Source organism: Cavia porcellus, unplaced genomic scaffold (genome assembly GCF_034190915.1).
Source record: "Cavia porcellus strain 051 isolate PalLab524CR breed Dunkin Hartley unplaced genomic scaffold, mCavPor4.1 scaffold_33, whole genome shotgun sequence".
Lineage (NCBI taxonomy): Eukaryota > Metazoa > Chordata > Mammalia > Rodentia > Caviidae > Cavia > Cavia porcellus.
Window position 1 is genome coordinate 5,111,696 of NW_026947516.1, and position 27,227 is coordinate 5,138,922.

The following is a 27,227-nucleotide window of genomic DNA, read 5'->3' on the forward strand; positions in this document are numbered from 1 at the left end:
AGAAACCCTGCCTAGGGGGTACTTCTCAAGACTCCATAAGCACAAGAATTACTTGGAGCTACAGTTAAAATGCACCTTGTGTTTCATAAAATTTGGGATACAGCGTGATAGTCTGCATTTATAATAAGCACCCATGGCATGCACTGTGATTGGTTCATGCACCATGATTTGAAATGAGAGGTTTTTTTTTTTTTTTTTTTTTTTTTTTTTTTTTTTTTGGTCTTTTTGAGATAGGGTCTTGCTATGCAGTTAAGGTTGCCCTTGAGCTCACTTTGTAGCCCAGGCTGGTCTCGAACTCGCAACAATCCTCCTGCCTCAGCCTCTCGAGTGCTGGGATTACAGGCGTGAGCCACCACACCCGGCGAAATGAAAGTTTCTAATGAGCTGTTATTCAATAAATAAATAATAAAACTGGACAATTATAGTTTTGGGGAAGAGATATTCTTCCGATAACATTATTGCATAACATGGTGCTCTGTCTTAGAAAAAGTGAAGTTATGCAGAGGTTTAAATATTTGGTATTTTGTCTATGTTGTTGCAAGGTATGAGAAATCTCAGGGCAAAAAAGTGAATATATGACCCAAAATGGAGCTTTGAGAACACGGACCCCAACGTAGAGGTCGCTTTGATGTAGAGTTCACTCTTAGATATTTCCATTAGGTGTGCTTTGGAAACAAGTGAAGAAACAGAACCCCAGATACCCACTATGCCCTGTAAGTGTTAGTAGAGGAGATTACAGGTCTCCTCAAGGAGCAGCCGTATTATTGGCCATTTGTGAATGATCTGTCTAAAGATAGATACAAGGATTTTAATTTTAGCTGCTACAGTCAGGACTGCCAGAGAGTGCTGGACTATATCAGCATAGGTAAGATTAATTTTTTCCTCTTTCCTTTTTCTCTCTGTGACTTAAGGTGGGTTGATCTGGGTTTCTTTTCTATGCAACAAAAAATTTTGGCCACAAACTTTCTGATGATGCAAGTCTATAAACAACAGAAAATAAAACAAACCAAGTTTGGATTAGTTCAGTACTTGTTCATTTAAATTTTATAAATACTCCATTTGATAATTGGGAAGATAATGAATTAGTCATGTTTTCAACATGCAAAGTGTTGCCTAACAAGCTACATGTATGAAAGAGTCAATGCTTTGGAAAGACTCAGAACTGTAATACATTTTATGGACAAATTTCAAGCAGTGGAAAAAAATAACCCATATACATATAATATATATTATCACATGATATTTATATATTATACATCATATAATATCTAATTATATATAATATATATTATGTATAATTATATGCTATGTATAATATATAATATATAAAAATTATAATTATATAAATTATATGTTATATATTAATATAGTATATAAAATATATAATAAATATATAAATTTATTAAGAAATATATGTATATATAAAATATATTACATATAATATATATATATAAATTTGAAACTGTTAATTAACCTAATCTGACAATCACATATCAAATACATATCAAACGATCAACACTCTATCCATAAATATGTCAACTTTTTTTTTTTTTTTTTTGGTACCAGGGATCAAACTCACGACCTTGTGCTTGCCAGGCAGGCCCTTGTGTCACTGAGCTAAACTCCAGAACCTATCAACTTTAAAAGTAAAAAGTTAAAGGAAAGCTTTCTTTTTTTTTTTTTTTGTAAGTTGATTTATTTTTTTTTTTGATTTTTGATTTTAAAGAGATTAACACAAAACAGGACATAACAGAGCAGATCACAACAGAACAATGTAAGCAACACAGTATTTCACCAGAAGACAACCCATAATTTACAGTAACTACCATGATCTCTTTCTTTGAAATAGTTGAGTATGACTTCATATACAATAGCATCGAACACAGAAAAATAGTATAAAAACATTCAAGAGAATGAGAGTATTACAGGGCATTCAGAACCAAATAACAGAAAACAAACAATGGCTACATATTATCTCATTTTCCATAGAACATTTGTTTATACTTTCACACATAAAACAATCCAATAAGGTACAGCATGATACGACCAATGGAAACAGAAGAGCAAGAGCATGGTGGGACTTCAGAGTAAGATGATATTATATCAGTACTGGCCATTATAACGACTTGTTTCCCTCAAATTAGGTGTTTATGCCATCACAGATAATAAAATCAAAAAACCAGTATAAACCCATTACACCTGTGATCATTATAAGGCTTCAAAACAATGTAATGGGGAATCATGATTACCATAACTCTTATGTACTATTACTATTTCTTATACTAGGGAGACTATACGGTATTTATACATGTGGGTTTGATTTATTTTGCTTATTAGTATGGTCTCAAGTTGTGTCCATTTATTTATAAATATCTCAATGTGATCCTTCTTTAGAGCTAAGTAGTACTCCATTGTATAAAAATACAACTTTTTAATCCATTCCTCAGTTGATGGACACTTAGGTTGTTTCCAAGATCTGGCAATTACAAATTGTGCTGCTATAAACATGGATGCATATATATCACTGTTGTATGATGTTCTCAGATTTTCTGGGAATATGCCCAGAAGTAGAATAGCTGGGTCGAATGGGACCTCCAATCCCAGCTTTTTGAGAAATCTCCAGACTGACCTCCACAATGGCTGCACCAGTCTACACTCCCACCAACTGTGTAGGAGAGCTCCTTTTTCCCCACAGCCTCTCCAGCATTTGTTGTTGATGGTTTTCTTGATCCTGGCCATTCTTTCAGGAGTGAGATAGAATCACAGTGTGGTTTTAATTTGCATCTCTCTAATGAGTAATGACGATGAGCATTTTTTCATGTATTTATTCACCATTTGTATTTCTTCATCTGAGAAGTGTGTATTCATCTCAGATGCCCACTTTTGGATTGGGTCCTTGAGTTTCGGGGGTCTGATTTTTTTAATTCTTTATATGTTTTATGCATAAGTCCTTTATCTGAGGGAGAGTTCACTAAGATTTACTCTTCTTTCCTTAAGTAAGAAAAGCCAACAATGTCTCTACAGAAAAAAGACTAAAGTCCCTCACAGGAAAATTCCCCAATGAAATTAACAACGTAAAGAAATTATTTAACTTCTCTTTTTATTGACCACTGATTTTGCTCTATGAGCTTTAACCCACTGTAGGACATTCGTAAAATTTATAGTTAACAAGAGGAGGTGAAACACTCTACAGAATTTCCTGCTCATTCCGTAATGTTCTGTGTCTGATATCACATAGGTGGGTAAACATATTTTTTTTATGTGTTGCAGCTTCTCAAATGTTATGCTATTCTGGATGAATTTTGCTGCTTTTTGACATAGGTATATTGTTAAACTTCCAGTATTCCCACAGATATTTTGATGAGTTCTTTTGCTCATCTCCTCAATTCATTTACTCCTCAATTCTGGAGATGTGCTATGGTGAGTCATATGCATAGAGCCAGCAACAACTTGTCAGTGGTAATTATTTAGCTATTAATCCTAGTTGGTTAGCCTTTATTTTCAGTGGTGCACTTCCTAGAGATTTATATTTGTCACCTTGCTGTCACCGCGTCGAAATTTCTAACACCAGTCACTGAGGAGAGGAGAGTTCTACTTGGCTTACAGTTTCTGATGGGTTCAGTCCAAAGCCACTTGGAGCCAATGCAAAAGTAGCAGGCTAAAAAGGCCTGGGAGAGGCTGCTGCTCATCAGAGAAGAGGAGCGAGAGAAGGAGGAGACTGAGATGTGAATCCACCCTCCTCAATGATGCCCTCCAGTGACCACCTCCAACCAGAGCCCCTCAAGCATACATTCGGCTGTGAATTCCGTGATATGTCACCTTCCAAATTCTTGAGACTTTGTTGGTGATAGTTCACTTAAACTATAAGCAAGCTTGCAGAGCACTCTGCATGGAAGCGAGCAGTCAAACACACTTGCCTTCCTCTTGCTGTAGTGAAAATGTTGCTCGTGCCTTATTACTAGGAAAATGACTTGCCGTTTGCCTGGAAATGATCTTTTCTGTTGTATGTTTTATTCCTCTAACTTTTTAACTGTGTCTTCTTTAGATGTGTTCAGCATCTCTGTCATTACTTTTATCATTTCTTCTTTTACCTGGGAGATTATTTCTAGTTTGAATTCCTTTATAGCTTCCTGGAGTTGCTTCTTTATTTCAGTTACTATTATTTCAGGTATTTCAGGCATATGGCATATATTTTCTTCTACGTACACGGCGCATAGGCTTTCTTGGGATGGGCTGGATGTTTGAGATTGCATTTTGGTCTTTCGTTTTATCATTTTCCTATATTTCCGTGTTTCATGTGTTGTTCCAAAGCTTCCCCTGGGTGTGCTGGAAATTGTCTCCGATGTCCTGGGCTCCTGGGACTCCTCTGGTAGTGTAGCTCGCTCTTGGCCAGCGAGGCCCCCGGATTAAAGGAAGGTTACCAGGCACAGCTCAGGCAGCCTAAAGCCTCCTCAAGCCCAAACCGCACAGCTCCCCCGCCTCACAGCAAAAGCTCCCTAGACCAAAAGAAGGCCACCAGGTGTGGTCCCCAGGCAGGCCCAAATCCCGCCAAGACCAATCCAGAGTGACTGCAAGCTGCGTGGGTCCCCAACCACCCAGTGCAAGGTCTCAAACTCTCCTGGGATCAGATGTTGTGCAGGCATCCACCTCCTCGGGTGTCGGTGTCGAAGCTCCCCAGGCTGAAAGAAGGTCACCTGCGCACCTAGGGAGGCCTCAAACCTCTCTGCAGTGCAGCTCCCTCCTCCGGGCAGTAGTGGCAGTGCTCGTGGCCGAGAGAAGGTCACCGGCAAGGCCCAAGCAGCCTCCCCCCACCCAGCCCAGCTCAGCTCCCTCCTCCCTTTTTCAATTGTATGCTGATGAAATTACTTCCTAGTCTTAATTGAGTGCAGCCATTTTATTAGGCATGCAAATTGAAATTTATCAAATTAGTTCATTTGATAAGACTTTTTAACCTTTCATTAGTCAACTCAGATAGATATCAGATATAAAAATCTATATTTGATCATTTTCCGATTATTGAAAAGTGGGAAGACACACATCATAACCAAGGTTAATCACTGATACATATATTTAAATATATAGTCAAATTAATAATACTACAAAACAAGACACATTGCCATTAACCTCCCCTGAAACACTCCCCTCACTTTTCAAACATAGCTATCCCAGTCTTTTTGGCGATGTGTTTTTAAGTGACACTTTAAAAAAAAAGAAACATTCATCATATACTCATCACCCCAAAGGTGTGTGTACATTTCTTTGTAACATACTGCAGTCTCAGAATAAGAAGGGAATCACTGCGATAAACATAAAATGCAAAGCATATCATCCATTCATGTTTAAACAATCAAATAATTCTAAGTAAATCTTAATAAGGCAACTTCATTGACTTGGAGAAGGTTATGTCATTTAAGGGAAGCATTCGTTGTAAGCGCAGAGTTCTGGAACAGCTCCTGTAACATAAGAGATGGACAAGGACAATGGATTGCTTCTGTATAACATGAAGAGTCAGATGAAGGAGATTGGAGCAGGATCATCACCGAAAACAAAGCTCCATGTTGTGTAACTCTCTTTGCACCAATGTGGAAATCACACACTTTTTATAACTTCGTGATGCAACCCCCACCATGTGACTGGGAGCTGGTGGCTACTGGCCCTTGTAATTAGTGCAGGCCATGGAAAAACAGGGCTGTGATAAAGAAGACTAAAATCAGGACAGCAGGAGAGCGACCTGTGGTGCTCACTTTTCTCTTGCTGCTGGGACAAAACACCTGACACCCAAAATGAAGAGAGGAAAGGTTTATTTAGCTGTTTGTGGAGGTTTCAGTCCATGATCAACTGGCTCCAGTGGCATGGCACTGGGGCAAAACTTCAAGGCAGCAGCCAGCAAAAAGGGGAGGAACAAGCCTCTTTTCCTCCTTTATACTGTATGCAGGCGACCCCTGCCCCTGCCGCTCAGGGTGGGTATAGCACTCACAAAATCTCAGAGCCTTCCTCTTGCACAGGATGAGGATATTTACAAAGCAAGGACCTTGGCTCCCTGCTGAGTCTCTAAGTTAAACTTCCAAACTGCTCAAGTAGACACACTGTATGGACCATAACACAACTCCTCCCCACAGATCCTGGAAGACAGAACCCTGGTTTGGAAGAAACTGCCAGGTGCTGACATCAGGGAGCTACAGTATCAAATAGCTGTAGTTGAGGTGCAGAAGCACAGGACACAGCCACAGGGCGTTGTGGTGGGGAGGAGTTTGGGGAGCCCTTGCAGAGACCCCTGGAGAGCTAGGCCCTGGGGCACCCATGGCCTCGCTGGTGCACTTCATGCATAATCACGGGCCAGCCCTGTGCACAGAAGCATAAGCTGGAGTTCTGCAGAGCTCTGCCAGGAAACAGAGAAGCAGTTTGAGCCTCTGGCTCATAGACACTGGAGAGTTTAAGTTATTGATGGGGAACTAATTGGATCACTGTGGGACCACCCAGATCCCCAGACAGGACAGCACGAGGGGAGCTCAGCCCTGGGACTAGCTACACGGCTCCCCATCCCTGAAGTGGTGCGGCAGAGGAGGCTGCTCTAATTCAGACTGTGGTCAATTCTGGATTAGGTTGGTTCTTTATTTTTTTCTTTTCTGGTGTTGGCAAGGGGATGTTGATAAGAGCATGCAGTTGTGAATTACCAGTTTTAATTCTGTAGCATTTAAGCAGGTGCTATCAGGTTCTGAGGTCCTTGCATAGGGCTTCCTGGACTAGATTCTCAATTAGGCCATCAGTTGGACTCAATCTGTTTCCCCCATTTTCTTTCAGAATTCCTCTACTCCTCCTCTTGCACCCTCTCAAACCTCCCTCTTTTCTGGCCTATAATTACCAGCACAACTTATTTATTACTTCCTGCTTTAGTTCATGTTTTTCTTTCTTGGTCTTCAGAGTATATACACGGGGCATGGGCATAGGCAGCTTGCAGAAGTGTTCATCATTCTTTGGTTATGGCGGTGTCATTCGTGGATCTGCTGGGTTCACCCGCACCTAAGGCTGTGCCTGCAGACCTTGCTGGACATTAGTTTTCTATGAGTTTATGAAGCGAATTCAACATCCTTAAGTTTTCTCTCCATTTCCAATTACGTTGCCTTCTCCTTGTACCATTCTTTCCACCCTCAGACTTCCTCTGCCCTCCCTCTGCCCCATGTATAAAACATCACCACGAGTGGTGAGTGGACAGATCTCCCCAGATGGGAATACACGGCCTCTCTGTATTATGGCTGTGATCCTTCTGAAATCCAAGAGTTCTTCCACATAAAGCACACCACACAAACCGGCTTTATCTTTAAAGCTGCTTCCTGGATTAAAAGCTGGGAGATGCAGAGTGGCAAGAGCTGAAGAGCCTGACCGAAATGCAGTCTGATGACACACATCACCGCACAGCGGGGCTCCTCGTCACCTGGACCTCGAGGCTCCAAAGCATTCCTCCTGTGACTCACTCAAATTCTAAACTCCAGGGATTCAGCATACCTACCAGCACATCAGTCGGGTGAGAAGAACTCGCCTCTGGGCCCATGTACTGGACAGAGGGCGGCAGGAGGAATGCACGGAGAAAGCCACCCAGCTATCGGAGTGACTCTCTTGGGTCACCCCGTGGATGAAATTAAAAACAGCAAAATGGGCAGGGCAGAGGTATATTTCCTGGAGAAGGCCCTGAGATGAATGTCAGATCTGAAACAGGAGAGCAGGAGATAGCAGAAGAAGGACGGGGACAGAGGGGGAGTGGTGAGAGAGGCGGAGGGGAAGGGGAGAGAGAGAGAGCGGGAGGGAGAGGGAAGGAGAAATAGAAAGCAAGAAAGAGAGGAAAGAGGATGGAGGGAGAGAAGCGGAGAAGGAAAGGAGGATAAAAAGAAAAGAGAAACGAGACAGTGAAGAGAAAGGAACTACATGTGTTTTATTGGCTTTAGCAAGAAGGTAATGTTGCGCCCTTCTGCCAAGAGGGTCCCCCCAACCAGCTGGGCTCCTGGGCAGCCATGGGGAGGCCGGAAGCTGGGCTGGAGTTTCCAGAGTCCTGTAGGGAGCAGCCCCACTTGAGGTGCATGAGGTTGTCCTCCTGATTTGGGGTGCAACATTCCAGGGCACAGTCTGGGCCTCAAGAGGACCTTGTGTCCCTGAGATGCACAACTGTCCCATGGTTGACCAGTACCTGGACCTCATGCAATTCGTGGGCACCAGAAAGTCCCTGGAGTGCTCTGTGCTCCCCACAGAGCAGGGTTCCTTCCAGGCTGCACTGCCTGCTACTGCCTTGGGCGGCTCCCCAAGCAAGAGCCTGACTAGCTGTCCATGTGAGGTCAAGCATGGGTGGCTGCAGAACCAGTGGCAGAGATGTATAGGGTGCTTGCCTTGCATGGGAAGCCCTGGGGCTGTTCTCCAAAATCACACACAGAAATTGTTCTCTTCTGCACAAAAGGAGGCCACCCCAGGATCCCTCTTGAGCTCCCTTGGCAGCTTCCACGAGGGTGGGAACCCACAAATATACCCTTTGCTGACTTCCTGTATGGCTCACGGGCAATCTTGTGAGGGAAACTCAGGAGAAGGTAGTGACAGTCATCTGAACAGCCACGAGGCTGCCCACAGCGTCAAAGTCTCACACTGGCAAGTCTCATGAGCCCAGCGAGAGAGACTTCACACTGTGTGACTTGGATGTGATTGAGGGACTTATTCTACCCATAGCTGAGAACTGGACAAGAGAAACACTGCGAGATATTTGTAGACACAGGGAAGAGTGTCATAAGCTTCCCCATTTCTGAATCGTGAAAAGCAACATGGAGACCTGTTGTTGGAGACCACTACGAAGTGGCATTGAGCAGGATTTAAATTTTACTTATTGGCTTCTTATGTTTATCTGTGAGTCTGTCCTAGGCTTCAGATCCTTGCCTGGCGACGGGAGCTGATTCATAGTAAGTGAAGCTATGTGAATCACTGGTCCTGGCTGAGGCCTGTAGTGGCCTGTGAGGCCAGAGATACCTCAAAGGGCAAGATGAGGCCACAGCTGCAGACACTCTGGCTCCAACCCCAATTGACAAGGTAGAGACTGCAGCTGCAAAGATGACTCCTACAGTCTCACTTCTACCATGTCTTCATGATGAGACAGTGCTACTGAATTGACTTGATTCATGAGTTGGAGACGTCCTTGCAGTGACTCCCAAGGTCCTGCTCATTGCCTGCACTTTCCTCAGTCTCTCCGCTCTTTGTCCTTGGTCCTAATACAACTGGACTGATCCAGAGAATCCTTTGTCTTTATCCTCAAAGCCTTGAGCTTAATTAAAGGATTTTGATCCTCCTGGAGCCCTAAAAATCATATCATTTTTCTGTCTTTAACCACAGCCATACACTCGTTTGGGAGATCGGGGATCTAGGACAGAACGCAATAACCTGTTGCATTTTAGAAGTGTTCGTAGATGCCTACACAGACATCATCCATACTTATGTCAGTCTGTTTATATCCGGGTGTTGAGAAATTGACACTGGTCACAAGATCAAGGCGGAGATGATAATATTGGAAGTCGTGCATGAGTGCCTATTTGACATGCTGTTTATAGCACAGAAAAAAATATTTTCCCTTTCCCTGTGTCAGTCCAAAGATGGGAGAATTATAGTGAGCCAGAAATATACATGCATATGAATATATATATATATCAAGCAAAGCTTTGAAATGAGACAAAATTAGGCACAAATCTGAGTAACTGTGTGGTAAATTCAGCCCAACGGAATTGTCAATCTGCAAGCAATAATTGTTTGCAAATCAGCTCACTTTTCCTGAACTGCCATAAGTGCTCTGCGATCAGCTTTCAGTAGTGCGGACAATTGTCTCTCTTGGAATTGGGTTTTACCGCTGTGAAGACACAGCTCAGGCAGGAAAAATCCTGAAATGCGGAACTTCTGTGTCACTGGTTCCTCCACGGCAGAAGTCCTAGATGGAACCCAAGAACTTCCTGGGGTTAGTATTTCTACAGAGAGGGCTTTAGTGTAACTGCAGTTACCTAATTCGCTCATTGGAGACTTTCTACAAGCAGGCGGCTGATTTGGTGCATATTTAGAGCTCGCGCTTGCTGGGAGTGGTAATTTCGATACTCAGAACTGTGGGAATGTGTCTCTGTGGGCTGCGTGGATGCACACACAGCAGCAGCTATTCTTGTGAATGAGAACCATCCAGGAGTCTTTTCCTCCTTCGAAATACTGCTTGTTCGTTTAAAGCATCCTCGGGCTTCAAAACCAAATCTAGTTGGCCTAATCATCAGTGGGAAATCGTGAGTTCTCATAAGCACAAAGGCTGAAATAAATGATGGACATTTTAAAGGGCAGATGTAAAGATCCTGGGAAATCCCCCAACAGGAAACAGGGAACTTACCAAGGAGCTTTGGCCAACCGCAAACATGTTAGTATCCAAGTCAGAAAGCTTCGCCCGAGTTTCTAGATATGGGTCCTAGTGTGCTGTGAAAGTTTGGTCCCCTTGGTAGGCCAGGTCCTGCTTTCTGTCACCACCCAGGCGGAGGCACACCCTACACAGCAAGGGGTAACAGGAAGTGCTTCTTGGCTTGGCTCCCCACAAAGCTCCCTGCAGCTCTCCAAGGAAAACAGTGGCATCCACGCATGTTAGCAGAGAAAGGGCTGCAGGCTCACCCATGAGCAACTGCACACTTTTTTGGTTGTTTAAAGGAAAAATCCCAAAGGTGAAAGATGTGTAGTGGATTACAAAATGGCCAAGCGCTTGCCTAGCCATGCTCAAGGCCCCGGGTTCAATCTCCAGCCCGGACAAACCAAAAACTAATTTTAAAGTCAAAGAGACTCTTTCAGGAAGATACATAGAAGGGGAATGGCTGGCCATCTGGAATTGCTAGTTGCACTTTTTCCTTATTTCTCTCTCTTTTTTTGAATCCGGAATCAAACTCAGGTCCTTGAGCTTGCCAGGTAAGCGGTCATGCTGCTGAGCTAGGTCAGCGGCCCTCTAATTTTAGTTTTTTGAGGAATTTCCCTAGCGATTCCCATAGTGTGGACACTACTTTACATTTCCACCAACAATGTGGAAGGGTTCCCTGGACACAGTTTCACCAGCATTCATCCTTATTTGATGTCCTGGTGATGGTCGATCTTTCTGGAGTAAGACAGAATCTCAGGTATCTTCCTGCAAGAGTCAAAGGACATCAAATAATAGTGACCTGTGCCTACCTGTGTTTATAGCAGCACAATTCATAGTAATGTTAAGTGAAAGAAATGAGATACACACTTAAATGTCACACAGTGTCTCACATATGAGAGACGAATTGTAAATCAAAAGCAAAATAAAAGGCAGGTAATAGGAAATGGGGAGACAGATGGTTCTCAAAGAGAAAGCGGACACATGATGGAGGGGGAGGAGGAAGAGGGAGGAAGGGACGGGAAAGGAATGTAAAGGTGATGGGCACACAATGGACGCCAGCATTAGGTACTACAAACTCAGACTGAAAAAAGAAAGTCAGAGAGCAAGATTCTTTTCTGTCCTATCGTAAGTAAGGGAAATCAATCAGACTTGCATGTGTAAGTATCGCTCTTTAACTCCCTAGCTAAACCCAAAACAAACCAAAAAAGTAAATCAGATCCAAAATGTACAACAGATATTGTGAAAATGAAAGGGAGAAGTACTCAGAATGAAAGAACTGGGATAGGGAAAGGAGAAAAAAAGGGGAAAAATTATATGTATATAGGTGTACTTTTATATGTGTGTGTATACAAGATAGATAACTATATTACCGATGTTAGTTCATCGAAATAAAATTCGTGTTTTCATTTTTGATGGCTAATTCTTATAATCTGAACAACTGTTTTTTATTGTAATCATGATTCCCCATTACATTGCTTTGCAGCCTTATAAAGTTTGCATTCATTAGTTGGAATGGGTTTGTCCTGGTTTGTTTAATTTTATTATCTGTGGTGGTATGAACAGCTATTTTGAAGAAAACAAGACATTATAATAGCCAGAGCTGATTTGATGTCACCTTACTCTGAAGTCCTACTGTGCTTTTGTTCTTCTGTTTCCATTGGTTCTATCATATTGTATCTTATTGGATTTTATTATGTGTGATAATATAAACAAATTTTCTATGGAAAATGAGATAATATAGTAGCCATTGTTCGTTTCCTGTTATTTGTTTCTGAATGTCCTGTAATACTTTAATTCTCTTGAATGCTTTTATATTATTTTATGTTTGATACTATTGTATATGAAATTATGCTCAACTATTTCAAAGAAAGAGACATTATGATAGCTACTATTAATTACAGCTTGTCTTGTGGTGAAATACTGTGTTGCTTATATTGTTCTGCTCTGATCTGATTTGTTATGTCTTTTGTCTTAATCTCTTTGAAAAAACAATGTGCAATATATTAACTAGTGTTATATATTTTTTAATCTCCGTATCATTTTTTATCCTTTTTTTAAAGAAAAAAAGGAAGGGCTAATGGAAATAAGCCATGGAGTATCCACATATGATGAAAAATGGAAGGGGTAAGGTGAAAAATCTTAGGCAAAATGAAAATGCACACACTGCATAAGTGGACACAGCAATGAACTGAGAACCCATGGACCTCCTGGCATTTACAAAAACAACACAGTTGAGATTTAACTCCATGTTTGCTCGGGTAAATAAAGCACATGCCTCCAAGGGCCATCAGCATTCTAGGGCGGGGTTTCTGGAGAACACCCCAGAAAGAGGCAATGGCTGGTGTTTCTGTGCTACAAACTGTATTTTGGGCTTCTGAGGATCATAAAATTGATTGAAAGAATGGCTTGAAAGGGTAAAAAGAGTCATGCAGGACAGTTAAAGGCATATAATTAAATCGGTTTGTTTCTAACTGCCTTCTACTAATTAAGAGTTCACGCTTGGCAAACCCCATAAAACCATATTTAAGATTTAAGACAGTGCAAGTGAATTAGTAGAAACCCATCTGCAAGTGTTCCAGCTTGTGGAAAGCACAATCATCTTAAAAGTCCAAGGCTGAGAGCTGTATGTGAAGATTTACAAATTATTCGCTGCAGGAGTATTTGGGATTTTCACTGTTAGTTGCTAAGCTATTTGTTTTACTTGGTTCCTGGTGTTTAGTAGTATTTGATTGATTTAATTTCCTAGGAAAGATATGTCCAGTATCTATAGAGGTAGCTAAACAGTCAGAGAGGAATGGCCTTGTAGAGACACAAGCTTTGTGGCCCTGCGCTTTCAACACCTGAGCCCAGAGGGGATATGAAGTCCTTCAAAGGTGAAGACTTTTCTCTACAAAATGATTCCTCTTCATCTAGGCACATATTCCTTAGCGCCTGGGCCAAATGCTACAGAAATGCCTATTTCTTGAGAGGAAGTAGTCATTCACATGTTAAAAATGATGTAAATCGAAACAACACTAAGCCTGCAACTTACTTCAGGAAGAAGAAATCATCATCATGATCTGAAGAAACAGGAAATGCCGGGGGGGGGGGGATGTAAATTGGTGCATTCACTATAGAAGTAAGTGTGGAGATGCCTCAAAACACCAAAGACAGAAGTTCTACTGGACCTGGCCATACCTCTCTGGGTAGCTATCCGCAGTTCATGGCAGCTGCAAACAGCAAGGCAGAAACCAGAAGAGAGGGAGACACACTTTTTTTCCTGCGATTACATCACTTTCTGGCTCCCCCACCTAGGCAGGTATACCACTGACACCATCAATCCAAGCACTAGACAGTGAACCAATCACAAATGCACAATGCAAACTCATGAGCCCTGGGGGCCACAGACATAAACCACGACACATGCATACCAATGTTTAGAGAAACATTATTCATACTAGCTAGATCTTGGAAGACCTGATAAGTATCTATGGATACATGAGTGGATAAGGAAAATGGGCTGAATATGAATACACACAGTAAGTACTCGTCAACCAGAATGAAGCATAAATTTGGGTTATTTGTAGAACAATGGATACACTTTGAGAACATAATGCTGAGTGAAACAATCAGACATGAGTTCACTATCATACAAATTCTCTCAGATGAGAAACCAAAAATATAAACAGCAAAATAAAAGGGAAATGATAGAAAACAGTGACGCAGTCTTTGGAGCGGGGAGGACATCTGGATAACATAGGAGAGGGGCATGACAATGGGATGAGAAAATAAATAAGATGTGATGTGCATATACATCAACTCTCCAAGATGCCTGTATTATTATGTATCACAAACATACGCCAATAAAAAAGGAATAAAAAAAATGCACATATTGCCAAGAGTAATAATGAATTGACCTAGAAGCCTGATGAGATTTTTCTACAAAGGATTTAAATAGAAACCTCCCTCTAAATCTGCCCGAAACCGATTTTGGGCTACGCACGTTTAGGTGTTTTATTCAAACCAGTTTTCTTTCTGTAAAAACTTAACAGTGTCATTAAATCCACATCGATAAAAGGACTCCATTTTCTTTTGACTTGGTGGGAAGAGGGATTGGTTCAGCCTCACCAGGTTTGCCAGGGACAGCTGCAAGAGAAAGGTGAAGTCCAAGCTGTAGAACATTACCGTACAGACAAAGAGATGATGTGCAGATTTAGCTGCGCATGTGTGCTGTCATGGCGGATATACCCTGTCAGTCTGAGGACTTTGGAAGCTTAGCCAAGTTCTACACCGTGGGGTGTGGAGGATGAGACCTTACTGCTCTGGGATGTTGTTGCTGTGTCTACTTGACAGGTTTAGAAGTTTAATGAAATGACTCAGCAGGGGGCGAGGGACCACACTTTGTAAACATCCTGAGCTTGTGCAGGAGGTCAGGGAGTTGGTGTAAAGGACCTGGCCTATGGTGCAGAGCCTACTTTCAGTATAAGGGAGGAAAAGAGCCTTCTCCTTTCTCTCTTGTGGCTTTGCTGTCTTCTGCTGCTTTGAACAGTAGCCCCTGTTTCATGCCACCCTGTCTTGGAGCCAGCTGATTATGGACTGAAACCTCTGCACACTGTGAGCTAAATAAACTTTTCCTTCCTGCATTTTGTGTTGGGTACTTTGCCTCGGCAGGAGAGAGAAGTAACTAAGACATATGCTAAACTTTATTACAGATATAATTAGCAATATCTGAAAGTCAGTAGGAAAATCATTAAAAAGTGATTCCACACAAAAGATCAGTGGAGGGCGTCTCAGCCTTGATACTGTTGATATTTCTGGCCAGCAAGTTTAGATGGCTGCTGCCCTGGACACTACAGCAGATTTTGCAGTATCCCTGGCCTCACTACAGGAGAGACCCGTAGTGGTACCCAGATGTGACAACCCAAAAGGACCCTGAACATCACCAGATAGTTCTGGGATATGCTATTGCTCCATGTTGACATCCAATAGACTAGGCTAAGGGAATCAATATTTTTATGTCAACTGTTCATTTGAGTCCCTCCTTCTCTCTCGTATGATTTTATATTTCATTATCTCCATCTTTCTAACTAAATAAATGAGTTAAGTTGTTCTGACATTGCACTGTTTACAGATGTGAAAAAGAAGAAGGAAAAAGCTATAGAAATTGAGAGCTGATTGGCTGCAAAGAACCTGCATCCTGACAATGGCAAAGAACCAAATCCCCACGCATGATCTGAGCTGCAAAGTATGGGAAAACATGGTATTCAGCAATACAATGTGCACAATAAAATGATCCATGAGCTTCCAGTGTGTAGAGGATGCATGTTGGATTCTGAGGAGACCTCAATGGATTAGGACTTGGCCAAAGTCTCCAAAGGCCACTGCTCACCATGATATCCCGATTGTTGATGTTAACATACAAATCCAGCTGCCCTTTGTCCTTGGGAGAGATGTCCAGTCGTCCACAGAAAGGAGAGATGGTCACTGTGCGGCCCACAGGCAAGATGGGAAGGCTGTTAGTGAGGCCTCCGTCCACCCATTTCTAGGAAAAGAAGGTCCAACATCAGCACAGGTCCCAGTTGAAGAGAAGTGGGGGTGGCTTTGTCAGTGAGCAGGTTCCCTCCTGGTATTAAGATGCATGCTCTGGGTCCTCCTAAATTTACCATTTCTGTGGGCTCATCCAGCTGGGGAGCTAGCTACTTTGGGAGCAAAACAAGTCATTGTGCCCCCATCTCTTACCACGATAATAGGAATTCTGGGCAGAATCAGGAGATCTCTCCAACAGCTGAAAAGTTAGATTATGCCACTTAACATGGTCCTGAATGTGTAGCATGCATGGGGTATGTCTTAGGAGCCATGCAATATCAGAGTGGGATTTCTTGGGTAATCCAAGTGGAAAGTTCGGTTTACGGGTGACCCTGAACAAAACACCCGCCACCAGCAGAGGTCCTGATTTTAGTATCTGTGCGGCTGAATTGAGCATGAGAGGTCCTATTTTTACAAGAATCAGAAATTGTCATTTTGCTCAGCAAAGCTGAAAATAAATAGAACACCCAGAAATTCCTCTATGGGCAAAGTGTTTCCCGTGTACGCAGAACAGGGGTTGTGTTCCAAAGCCATGAAGAAAGGTAGGTGCTGGGTATAAGCTTTCTCAGAAGGGGTTCTGTACTCTCCACTGACCCACAAAGGGTGATGGCTCGGGGAGGGAAGGGAAGAGGACAGAAAGAAACAGAGAGAGGATACTGTTGTAGTTAGGGGTTGTGCAGAGAACAACTAGAATCAGGTTACGTGTTTATATTGTTTTTATAATGGTCACTGGGAGTTAGCACAAGAAAATGCAGGAAATGAACCCAGAACACCAAAGACACAGAATAGTTAGTCAAGGGCCTAAATCCCACAGCCCATATGAGTCCAGATGAAGTCCCAGAGCTCATGACAATGCCTCCCATGAGTCCAACCGGAGTCCAGAGTCCACAAGAAGGACTCACACCAGTCTGTTTTACGGATCCGAGCCAGAAAGGCCCAAAGGTCAGCAGTGAAAGCCAGAAAGTCCATGCCAGTCAGGTGAAGGAGCTGTGCTGGTGGGATGAGGATCCTATGCTGGAGCTGAGAAGTCACACTCACAACAGGGCTGTCCTGAAAGGCATCACAGCCATCCTCAGTGACATGGAGGCCCCGGAGCTCCTCTGATGACAAGCACAGTCAGGTACCTGCCAGGAAGCAGCATGACGAGTTCATCCTGGAGACCAAGCAGCACACGTCTTCCCCTCTGGAACCAGGAAGCAATGCTTGATGCGAGGACCAGAGCTTCTCCAGGAGAACCAACGGCTCAAACAGCAACTTGTAGGAGAACCCACAATGCCTTAACTCCTTCCTTCTCCTTCTCCACCTATTTATGCTGGCAACTTTCCTTAGGGGGAGCCTCTATGCTGATGTAATGCTGTGCCATGCTGATGTAATCTAGCTGGTGTTAAGTTGACCACCAGTTCTTAATCCATAACAGATACTTAAGGGGAAGGCATCCTCCACTCCTTCACCTAAGCAATTGTACTGTGACGAACATGGACAGGAAGAAACACACAGACGATGTTCCTCATGTTAAATTTCGCAATCATGAGGATTCTCAGTGCATCCAGGAGCCCACACAGCTGGAGCTGTAAACACTGCCACACAGAAATGGTGCTCAAGTCCTCCAAGCCATCAGAATTATGTCCCAGGTGACGTGATACAAAAACCAACAGAAGAAACATCTGCTGTTGGTTGAGACGCCCTCACAAAGAGACTGTCAGGGAAGTCTGCAAACGGACTGTTGTTTGAACAGGTTAATGCACAATTTTAAAATGGCTATTTTTAAAACTGGTAGTGCTTTAAATTTTATTTTAATAAAATTGCACAAAGGTGGAGGGAGGAAGGCAAAACAGGTCAATGTGAATGTACTTCACTCAGTTAAAACATTTTTTTCTTCTTTTATTTCCTTCTTTATTGTTAACTTATAACACAGGAAATGATGTGTTTGGTAATCCCTTACAAAGGCGTTGGCTAGACAGCCACGTGTAAAGGCAGAATGAAAGTCAGCTCAAAGGATGGGTAGAAAATTTCTCTTGACAGAATCAAATATTGGTAGAGGAGAAAGCGTCCATAGGTTTGATTAAAACAAAACTGGTCGAGAAAATTTGTATATTAGCGTTATTTTCAATATAACATAATACACATTGTAATGATGTTATATAGACCTACCAAAAGGTGTACATATACATACACCAAGTGTATGCAAGCATGTGCATATGAATACATGTATGGAGCATATACATATATGTGCTATTTATGTATACTATAACACTGCCAGAGGTTGTGCTATTTTACATATATTTTACATGTCTGTGTTATTTTGCATATATACATATATATGATATATGAGAGAAAGCAGATTACAGGAATACAAACCATGAAAAAGAAGTTTGCCAAAAAACTTTTAAAAGCTCCATAGCACCTAATTTTATCCCAGTGCTTCTTTGCTGCCCCCACCCCACATTTAGATATGAATACTGAATTCTGGACGAGGAAAATGCTTTGCAAAAAGAAAAAAAAAATTCACCTCTGCTTCATCAAAGAGAACTAAAGATAGGCCACATGACCGTAAGTAAAGAGCTCATCTGACTTGTTCAGCTTAATGAAAAGAAGGGTAATTTGGCTCATTAAATTGAAAAGTGTTCTAATTTACTATGGGGTTAATGACTGGTGTTAGAAGGAATTGAAAATCCTCTTCTTCCCTCACCCCGCCTCCACCAATCCTGTAATCTCTCGTTAGCTTATTCCGGTTGGATAAATGATGAGGGAAAACACACAGCTTAGCACACGTCTTGATTACACTTGTGATGATCCCAGCACCTCTGTGACCCACAGCGTCGGAAAGCACCAGCTCTGCCAGTCTCCTAGCTGATGCTCTCACAAGCACAACCAACCAACCGCACACTCCTGTGGGTAACACTGCTGGGAATAATCAGGGCTACAAATATTCTTCAACCTCCAATTAAAGCTGGAAGCATTTTACACCATGTGTTCTGCTGATAGTGTAAACTCATGCATGTTCAGTATTTCAGTGTATAAATTCTCTGGCCTTTGCCCACATAGTTCTGCAAATTATTTCCACTTTCTGGCCTCCTCGGTGGCATCCTACATGGTCAGAGCTACTGACATGAGCTTCTGCGTGATTCCAAATTCATCCTTATGTAAACAACTCCAGGTCTTCTCTTTCAGAGCTGGGATGGGTATTTATTGATTTTATCTCACGGTACTACAACCTGAAAGATCGGTGTGGGCAAGTATATAAAAATTCCAGGGCCAAATGTGTTTAAAAATCAAACTCTGCATTGTCCAATAGTTACTGTGACTTGATGCTGTTACAGGCAGCTGAGTTAGAAATATTCTAGGCACTCAGGGTTGGGCCCTCAACAGAGCCAGTGCAGAAGGCCAAATACCTGCAGCGTTGAGGAGACAGACACCTTTGCTGCAGACCAGATCTCAAGACAAAAGGCAAAATAAATGCAAGCATACCCTAAGTATAAACATCAGGGATTGATATTCTAAATAGGTATGCATCACCGTGAGGAAGCCACAATCCACCATCCTAAACCCCTTACAGAAAGCTCTTTAAGCATGTGTTTCGCAATTTGTCCCTGATTTGGTTAATTTTACCCGAACAGTTAACAGTTCTGTTCCACCTCATGCCCACCTTGCGAGTTTCCATATTTTCCCCATCTTGGACCCATCTCATCTCATGGTTTTGTGCTATAAAAGTCCTTAGAAAAGACAGAGGCATGGGCAAACACCTCAGGACCCCTTCTGTCTCCCTCTCTCCCTGACAGAAGCTTTCTTTCTCTCAATAAATATACTCTGCTCTTAACTTCCATTGTTCCTCAAATTCATTCTTTGATTTTATAGAATATGATTTTATAGAACACATCAGACATCTAGTAGTTCTGGGAGTTTCTTTCCCCTCTAGTAAATACTACTGGTCATACAACTACTCTTGTCTAACCTCTGGCACTACTGTAAGCATGCTCCCCATGGCAGCCTGAGTCCAGGGAGATATCAGCAAACAATTGCTCCATAGAAAAGGAAACTCATGCCAGTCTGAGGCAGTGTCCACCACGAGGGTTTTCCAAGGTTGCAGAACTGCAAACCAGGATCCATGGAGTCACCCATAAAGACACCTGCTGAAAACCAATAGACTGGATTCTTGATCTGTTAGCGTCTGTTAATTTTTGCATTCTACATTCTAATATGTCATGGGTGTCTATTAAGAACATGCTTTATGAATTCAAACAATGGTATCAAGTCATTTAAATCAAAACTTAAAATACACTGAAGTGCAAGACCTAATGATTTATAAATCAGTTAGAATTGATTCCCCATTTATCATTAGTTGAATCTTTACAAGATCCCTCAAAACTTTAATCCCGGAACACTGAGAGGCTGAGTCAGGAGGATCTCAAGTTTGAGCTTAGGTGGAGAGGTATCTCGGCACAAGGCCCTGGGTTAAATCCCCAGGTGTGCAAAACCAAACAAAATCAAAAAGAACAAACTCTATTGGGTAGGAAGGACATCTATCCTTGGCCTCTTTTTCTGATATTTCAGTTACCCAAGGTCTAACAAGTCATAACTATATACTAACAACTATACATAAAAATGTCAAATGGAAAAATTCTAGAAATAAAAGAATTCATAAATTTTAATGCATGAATCATTTTGAGTAGTGCGACAAAAACTTAAGATGTCCAATTCCATTTTGCCCAGGCTATAAACATCCATTTTCCAGGGTATCCAAGTGGCATATTGTGGCAATCACTTAGTAAGTGTGTCTATTTGCAGATCAACTGACTCTTGCAGTGTCTCGGTGCTTGTGTTGGAGCAACCTTTATTTTACTTAATAAAGGATTCAGGTGTAGTGACACACACCCATAACCCTAGTATTTGGGAGGCTGAGGCAGGAGGATCGTAAACCCACTATGGCATAAAACACAGAATGGCAAATTAATTCTGATATGATGGAGCAAACAGGAAAACGATAAAAATAGGGCTGGGTAATAGACATGATTTCAGGTATCTACTTTTAAATGAATCTTCTAGAACAAGGGAATACTATAGATCAGTTCCCTCATTTTACAAGGGGAAGTTATTTTGTAGGTCTCCTTGCTGTAGGTCAGGGGCTGGTAAGCCACAGCCCACTGTCTGTTTCAGCAAATAAAGTTTTATTGACACACTGCTATGTGCTTTTGTTTACAGACTGCTAATGGCTTCCTTCCACTATAACAGCATGCATGGCTGAGGAAGTGGAAAGATGGAAATTACACATTACAGTGCCCGAGGTATTTACTACAGGATGCTCTTCAGAAATATTTCAGAAAACAAAGTATCTGCTGGTGTACAGCATGGACGCAAAAGTGGGTCGAACTGGTCTTTTCACTACGATTCATATTCTTCTTCACACATCATAAAACAGAGTGATTCCCAGTGGGGCAGGGAAATCAGCACTGCTTTCTGTACAGTGAGGAAGAAATTTAAATATGGAGAAGCACATGAGGCTTAAAAATAATTTTACATTTGCAAATCTATCTTCTTAGCTTCCATGAAACAGGCTACAAATAGTCATACCAAGCAGAATGGAGGTGCTTAGCTATTCTTAAAATGGAGAGGGGTGTGGGGGAGAGACAGACAGAATGACAGACAGGGAGAATGAGATGGACAGACAGAAAAAGAGACAGAGAAAGAGAAAAACAGTGACAGGCAGAGAGAGAGAGAGAGAGAGAGAGAGAGACAGAGAAAGGTGGGAGAGAGAGAGAGAGAGAGAGAGAGAGAGAATATATATGAAAAGAATGTGAATCCATCTCCCAGGATATAGTTCAGATTTCCCCACAAGTTAAAGAAAAATAGAAGAGGAGAAAAGACAGGTAAGGTTTTAGAATCAAAGGACATGAACTGGAAATAAGATTTAAAAAAAACAGGTTGAGAAAAACTGCTGTACACTGAATTCTGCTAAATTAATGCTCTTGATACACTATTGACAGTTTTGAATTTTTAAAAGTTGATCCAAAATAGCGACTTCAAAAATCAAAAGCCATTTAGTGGCTGAGCCTCTGTAAATACTGCAAAAAGACATTCCCTAGAGGACAGACGCCTTGTTTCGAAAAACTAAGTAGACGATGCAAAAACATCTAAAATGGTTGGAAAACAGAAGTCTCTTATTTGCAAGGAAGTATACACTGACACACAGTTTCTAATCCAGCGGCTGGTCCCCAGCCCAGCCGCTGTGTCTGCTGTGTGGTGATCCAGCTATGCTTCCAGGAGAAAAGTCACAGTGAGGGAGAGCTGAAGGACTACAGTTGTAACTGTGTGATCACAAGGTAACACCATTCACTCTCCAGCTGCTGTGTCAACAATCATAAAGCAGCAGCAATCCACCACACCGAGTTTCAAGTTTCAATGGGGGGGTGAGATAAAGTGACAGCTTTCAGTACGTGTTCTTGTAATATTTATAGAATCAAAATATCACTGGGAATTTACCCAGAAAAACAACACAGAATCCCACCACCTTTCTTTGGATATGCGTATGGTACACCCGGCAATAATCCTCTTTTGATATTTAATCACTTGCCAAAATGAATGCTTTTTAAAAATATACTGGAAACTCCTTTGGAAATTCTCCTCATTCGGAGTTGATGAGAAGAATCTGTGAAAACGCGGTCTAATAGCACGCACACCTCCCGGGCATTCCATCCCTGGAAGGATTTCAGATGAACAGAAAAAGGATTCATTCATTGTAAAGAAAGTCTTAATTTCAGTTTATTTCCATTTATTCATTTATTCAGTTATTAATGAGCATCTAGTATATGTAAGTGGTAAAACTAGTCTTAAATGATAAAGCTACACATACCTAAAGAAGTTTTTAAAATAATGTAGGAGAGTGGAGTAGTATTTTAAAAAACTTTCTTTTTTTATTTATTTATATTTATTTTGTCTTTTTTGAGACAGGAGTAGTATTAGAAAAAACTTTTCTTTTTTCTTTATTTATTTATATTTATTTTTTCTTTTTTGAGACAGGGTCTCACTATGCAGTTCAGGCTGGCCTTGAGCTCACTTTGTAGCCCAGGCTGGTCTCAAACTCACAACAATCCTCCTGCCTCAGCCTCCCTAGTGCTGGGATTACAGGCATGAGCCACCATGCCTGGCCATCATACCACTTTTAACCACTGGGAGAGTTTAAGGTTCATAAAGTTACGCGTGTGTGTGTGTGTGTGTGTGTGTGTGTGTGTGTGTGTGTGTTTGAGACAGGGTCTCATTATGCAGTTCAGGCTGACCTTGAGCTCACTTTGTAGCCCAGGCTGGCCTCCAACTTGCAACTTCCTGTGTCAGCCTCCCAAGTGCTGGGATTACAGGTGTGTGTCACCAAGTCCGGTGCCTGTTATTTGTGTTTTAAATTATGCTTATATCATATTAAAGTACGATGCTTCTAAGTAGGGTTAGATTCACATATCTCTTTTCATAAGCTCCAGTGTGCTCAATACCTATCAGACACAGTGACACAAAATGTGGATATATTTAGGGAAATATCAGACAAGGTTGTGGAGCGCCCTGACTCCCACTCCCATTGGGCTATGGCACCTTCTCTGTCCTTTGTCATTCCAGGCCACAAATACAAGCCCCCTCGTGCCTCTGTTCCTCCTCTTTCTTCATCAGCTTCTCTTACTAGAGAAGAACAATCACAGCCTGCCAAGAAACAAATCACCCCCTCCGAGCTGCATGCAAACATTACAACCTAGAAAATGAGGTGTTTTCGGCACGATGGCAATCTGTATGTCATCTATAATACACTGAAGGATTCCACCCACCATCAGACACACATTTAAGGCAGTGTTCCCTTGTCCCTGAAAATGTAAAGGGAAGAACCTGGAAAAGGATCTGGCATGGAAGCCCTGCCAGTGGTGAAAGAGGCTCGAGCTTGCAAAAAGCCGGGAAGTTGGGGATGGAGGTCAGAAAGGAGTGTTTTCAGGCCCCAGGGGGCGCAAGGCCCTGTGGGGCGGTGGAGGTCCGGATGGGTGTGTGTGTGGCTCCCAAGTCAAACCTCAAAGGAGACTGAGGCTTTCAGGAGACCTGAGGTCCGGCGCAGGAGGCCCCGGTGATGTGCACCCTACACAGCAGACACAGTCAAGGGAGCTGGTGTGCAGCTTTTTCCTCCCTCCCCTGCCTGGCCCCGGTCTGCTCATTCCCTGCTGTTTTTCTTGGGTCAGAAGGATTCGCTCCCAACAATGGAATATCCAATTCAGAACCCCTGATTCCTCCTATGAGACTCTTTTAAGCATCTTTATCTTCCTGTGGCACATGCAAGAAGTGAGCACGGAATAGCTGGGAATGGTGGTTCACGCCCGCAAGCCGAGCACTCGGGAGGCTGAGGCAGGAGGATCACTGCGAGTTCGAGACCAGCCTGGGCTATAAAGTGAGCTCAAGACCAGCCTGAGCTGCAGAGTGAGACTCTAAAAGACCAAAGGGAACAACAAAAAAAGAAGTGGGCATGGAAAGGAAATAAGTTTGCCGAGGATACAGCTCAGCAGCACAGCATCTGCCTGGCAAGTGTGCGGTTGTAAATTCAATTCCTGGTACAAAAGAAAAAAAAAAAAAAAAGAAAGAAAGAAAAAAGAAATGCAGTCTATATTTTTTTGAAAAGACCTAAAAGAGTCAAAGTGCACCAAGCGAGACAACACAGATAGAGACTTTAATGATGATCAGTGCTTGGAAAGAACTTCAGCTAAATAACTTCAGTGGTGTAGATTAATAATCAGTCTCTCTCTCTTCTACATATAATTTATATTTTTTGGTAGTGGGAATCAAACTCATGACCTCGCACTTGCCAGGAAGGCTCTTATGCCACTGAGCTAAACCCCTAGCCCTATATTTTTATTTAGTTAAGAGAAAAATTTTATTTAGTTAAGAGAAAAAAAAAGACTCAGAAAAGAAACACAAAAAGCATAAGAGGTAACAACAAGCCCAAAACAATGACAGTACAGGCTTTCAATACAAGACGGTAGGAATTAAACAATGGTTGTAATATTGCGTATTGTTATCTTCAAAAGGCTTGCTTAGATTACCAGATATAGACATAGGGAACGAAGGAAGGGAAAAAGGAAAAAGACATAAATTTATAATACATACATATGATAGCTAAAATGACTATACTACCAATCTATTAGTCCTCACAAAAGAACAGTTCGTACTCACATGATTAGATCAATACCTCCTTATCTTGATTTTTTCACATCAGTAAAGTCGAGGGTAATAATCCCTACAGCAGATATTACTGGACTCTGGTATATGCAATAATAACAGAAGTTTTACTTGTCTTTTTTTTTTTTTTTTTTGAGAAGAATATGGAGAATAGATTGGTAAAGTAGCCCCTAAACATACACTACTATCCCCCAAAAGATTCAGGGTCTAGTCTTTGCCAGCTAGTTAGTGTTTTGTTTGTGTGTTTTGCTGTTTTGAGACAGAGTCTCTCTATGCAGTTCAGGCAGTTTTGAGCTCCCTTTGTAGCCCAGGCTGGTTTCGGAACTTGCAGTGATCCTCCTGCCTCAGCCTCCCGAGTGCTGGAATTAACAGTTGTGCAGCATCATGCCTAGCTATCTGGTGATCTTTGACCTAGTGTTTCACAATGGAAACACTGTTGCAGCTGCAGTCATTATGTCTAATTACCAGGAAACAGGAAAGAACAACAAAACACAACCAGAAAGATACAAAGTTTCCCTCCCTCTTGCTCCCACAGTAATTCAGCTTACATATTATTCACTGATATACAGCTTCCCTCCTTGCATGTCCAATAGTGTTTCCGTTTGTATCTCTTTGCCCAACAATAATTATAACCCGCTCTACTTACCTGCAGGCGAAACTATGACTTTGTAACCTGTGACTACAGAGCTCCCCTTCTAGCTAGAAACTGAGAACCTATCACTAAGAAAGAAGCAAGTTGTATCAGGAAAGAACTTCCAGCCTCTGCCACCTGATTTGCTTTCCTGATTCTGCTATTTGTAGTTTTATAAGCGGAAACGTTTTGGATCGTCTCACAGCATGCTGGCTTTCTAGGACTCAGTTGTGGCTTTAGTCCAACCTCTCTCCCTGTGACATCATTCATACATTTTATCTACACCATCTCAGTCACCACCTCTTAATACAGTGCTCCTGTGACCAGTTCTGATACATTTGGACCTGAGTCTCCTTGCTGTGTTTGGATGTGGCTTGAGTCTGTGCCCCAAAGATTCCCATGCTGGAAAGTTGGTCCCCAGTGGAGGGATCTGAGAAATGGCAGAGGCAGCGATCACAGAGGGGGCCAAGTTGTTGGGGATGAAGTCATCTCTCATGGCACCCAGTCAGTTCCTGCCTGAGCAGGTTATAAAAAAGCAAGCCTGTGCTCTGAGTTTCTCCAGCTTCTTGTCTCAGTATGTGATTTCTTTTCTTACACAAACTCCGATAGGGCACCATTTTTGTCACAGCTAGAGAGATCCTCATGGGAGATAAGAGAGTTGGAGCCATCTATCCAGTCATGGGCTTTCAGAATCCAAACCCTTGTAAGGTACATAAACCTCTTTATAAACATACTACACAGCCTCAGGTATTTTATGACAGCAACAGAAAACACACAAATACATCCCTCTTCACAGGAATATAAAACCTCAGAAAACTCCTCAGGATTGTTTTTTTTACCATGGTGACATTTTTCTTATGGCTGAAGTATATTATAAAACAGCTCCGTGAAGTCAAAGTCATTTTAGAACTCCGATCATTATAAAATTAAAGTTCACAATACAAAGTAAATTTTCACAGCAACTTTACGTCTATTAAAATTTTACACATAAAAGTAAATGTTGACCTTTATTCATATAACAAGAGGGAAAATGATACTTTAAAATCACCATGAAGTTGAAGCCTGACAGAGTGTGAATAAATTTTTAAACGGCAAAAGACATAATATTTTTCTTGGAAACAGAATGTGCATTAGCTTTGAGAGATGCAATTTAAAATAGGTAAAGTTAGAAAAGAGCCCATGAGCTGATATTTCAATTACTTATGACACTAAAATATCAGTATATATGTTGTCTCTAAGTGGCCACAGAGAGGGTACATCACTACAAACAACCCACTGCGTGCATATGTTTAATAAATAGACTAACAGAGAGCCAGCATTGCTCTGAGGGAGCCTCATCTTTGTGTGTGGGTGGTGTTATGGATTAAGAATTTAACACCAGCTGGATTACATCACCATGATGCTGAGCATAGATGCTTCAACTGAGGAAAGTTGCCAGCATGGAGA

At 41.9% G+C, this 27,227-nt stretch overlaps 1 protein-coding gene across 8 annotated transcripts in view; it reads right to left on the reverse strand.

Moving 5' to 3' along the window:
- Nucleotides 1-1,979: 1,979 nt before the first annotated feature.
- The window catches only part of LOC100714079 (patatin-like phospholipase domain-containing protein 4), a 50,768-nt gene continuing 25,520 nt past the window's right edge, over nucleotides 1,980-27,227 (reverse strand). For 3 of the 8 annotated variants that reach the window (XM_063242725.1, XM_063242726.1, XM_063242723.1), the window contains exons 6-7: nucleotides 15,762-15,914; nucleotides 4,274-14,518 (exon numbers count right to left, since the gene is read on the reverse strand). In XM_063242725.1, the coding sequence (XP_063098795.1) occupies nucleotides 14,387-14,518; nucleotides 15,762-15,914 (285 nt within the window). In that variant the 3' untranslated portion in view covers nucleotides 4,274-14,386. Of the gene's footprint in view, nucleotides 14,519-15,761; nucleotides 15,915-27,227 lie in introns of all 8 variants that reach the window. The other 5 variants (XR_010045369.1, XR_002789505.2, XM_003462753.5 and 2 more) reach the window with 5 other exon arrangements.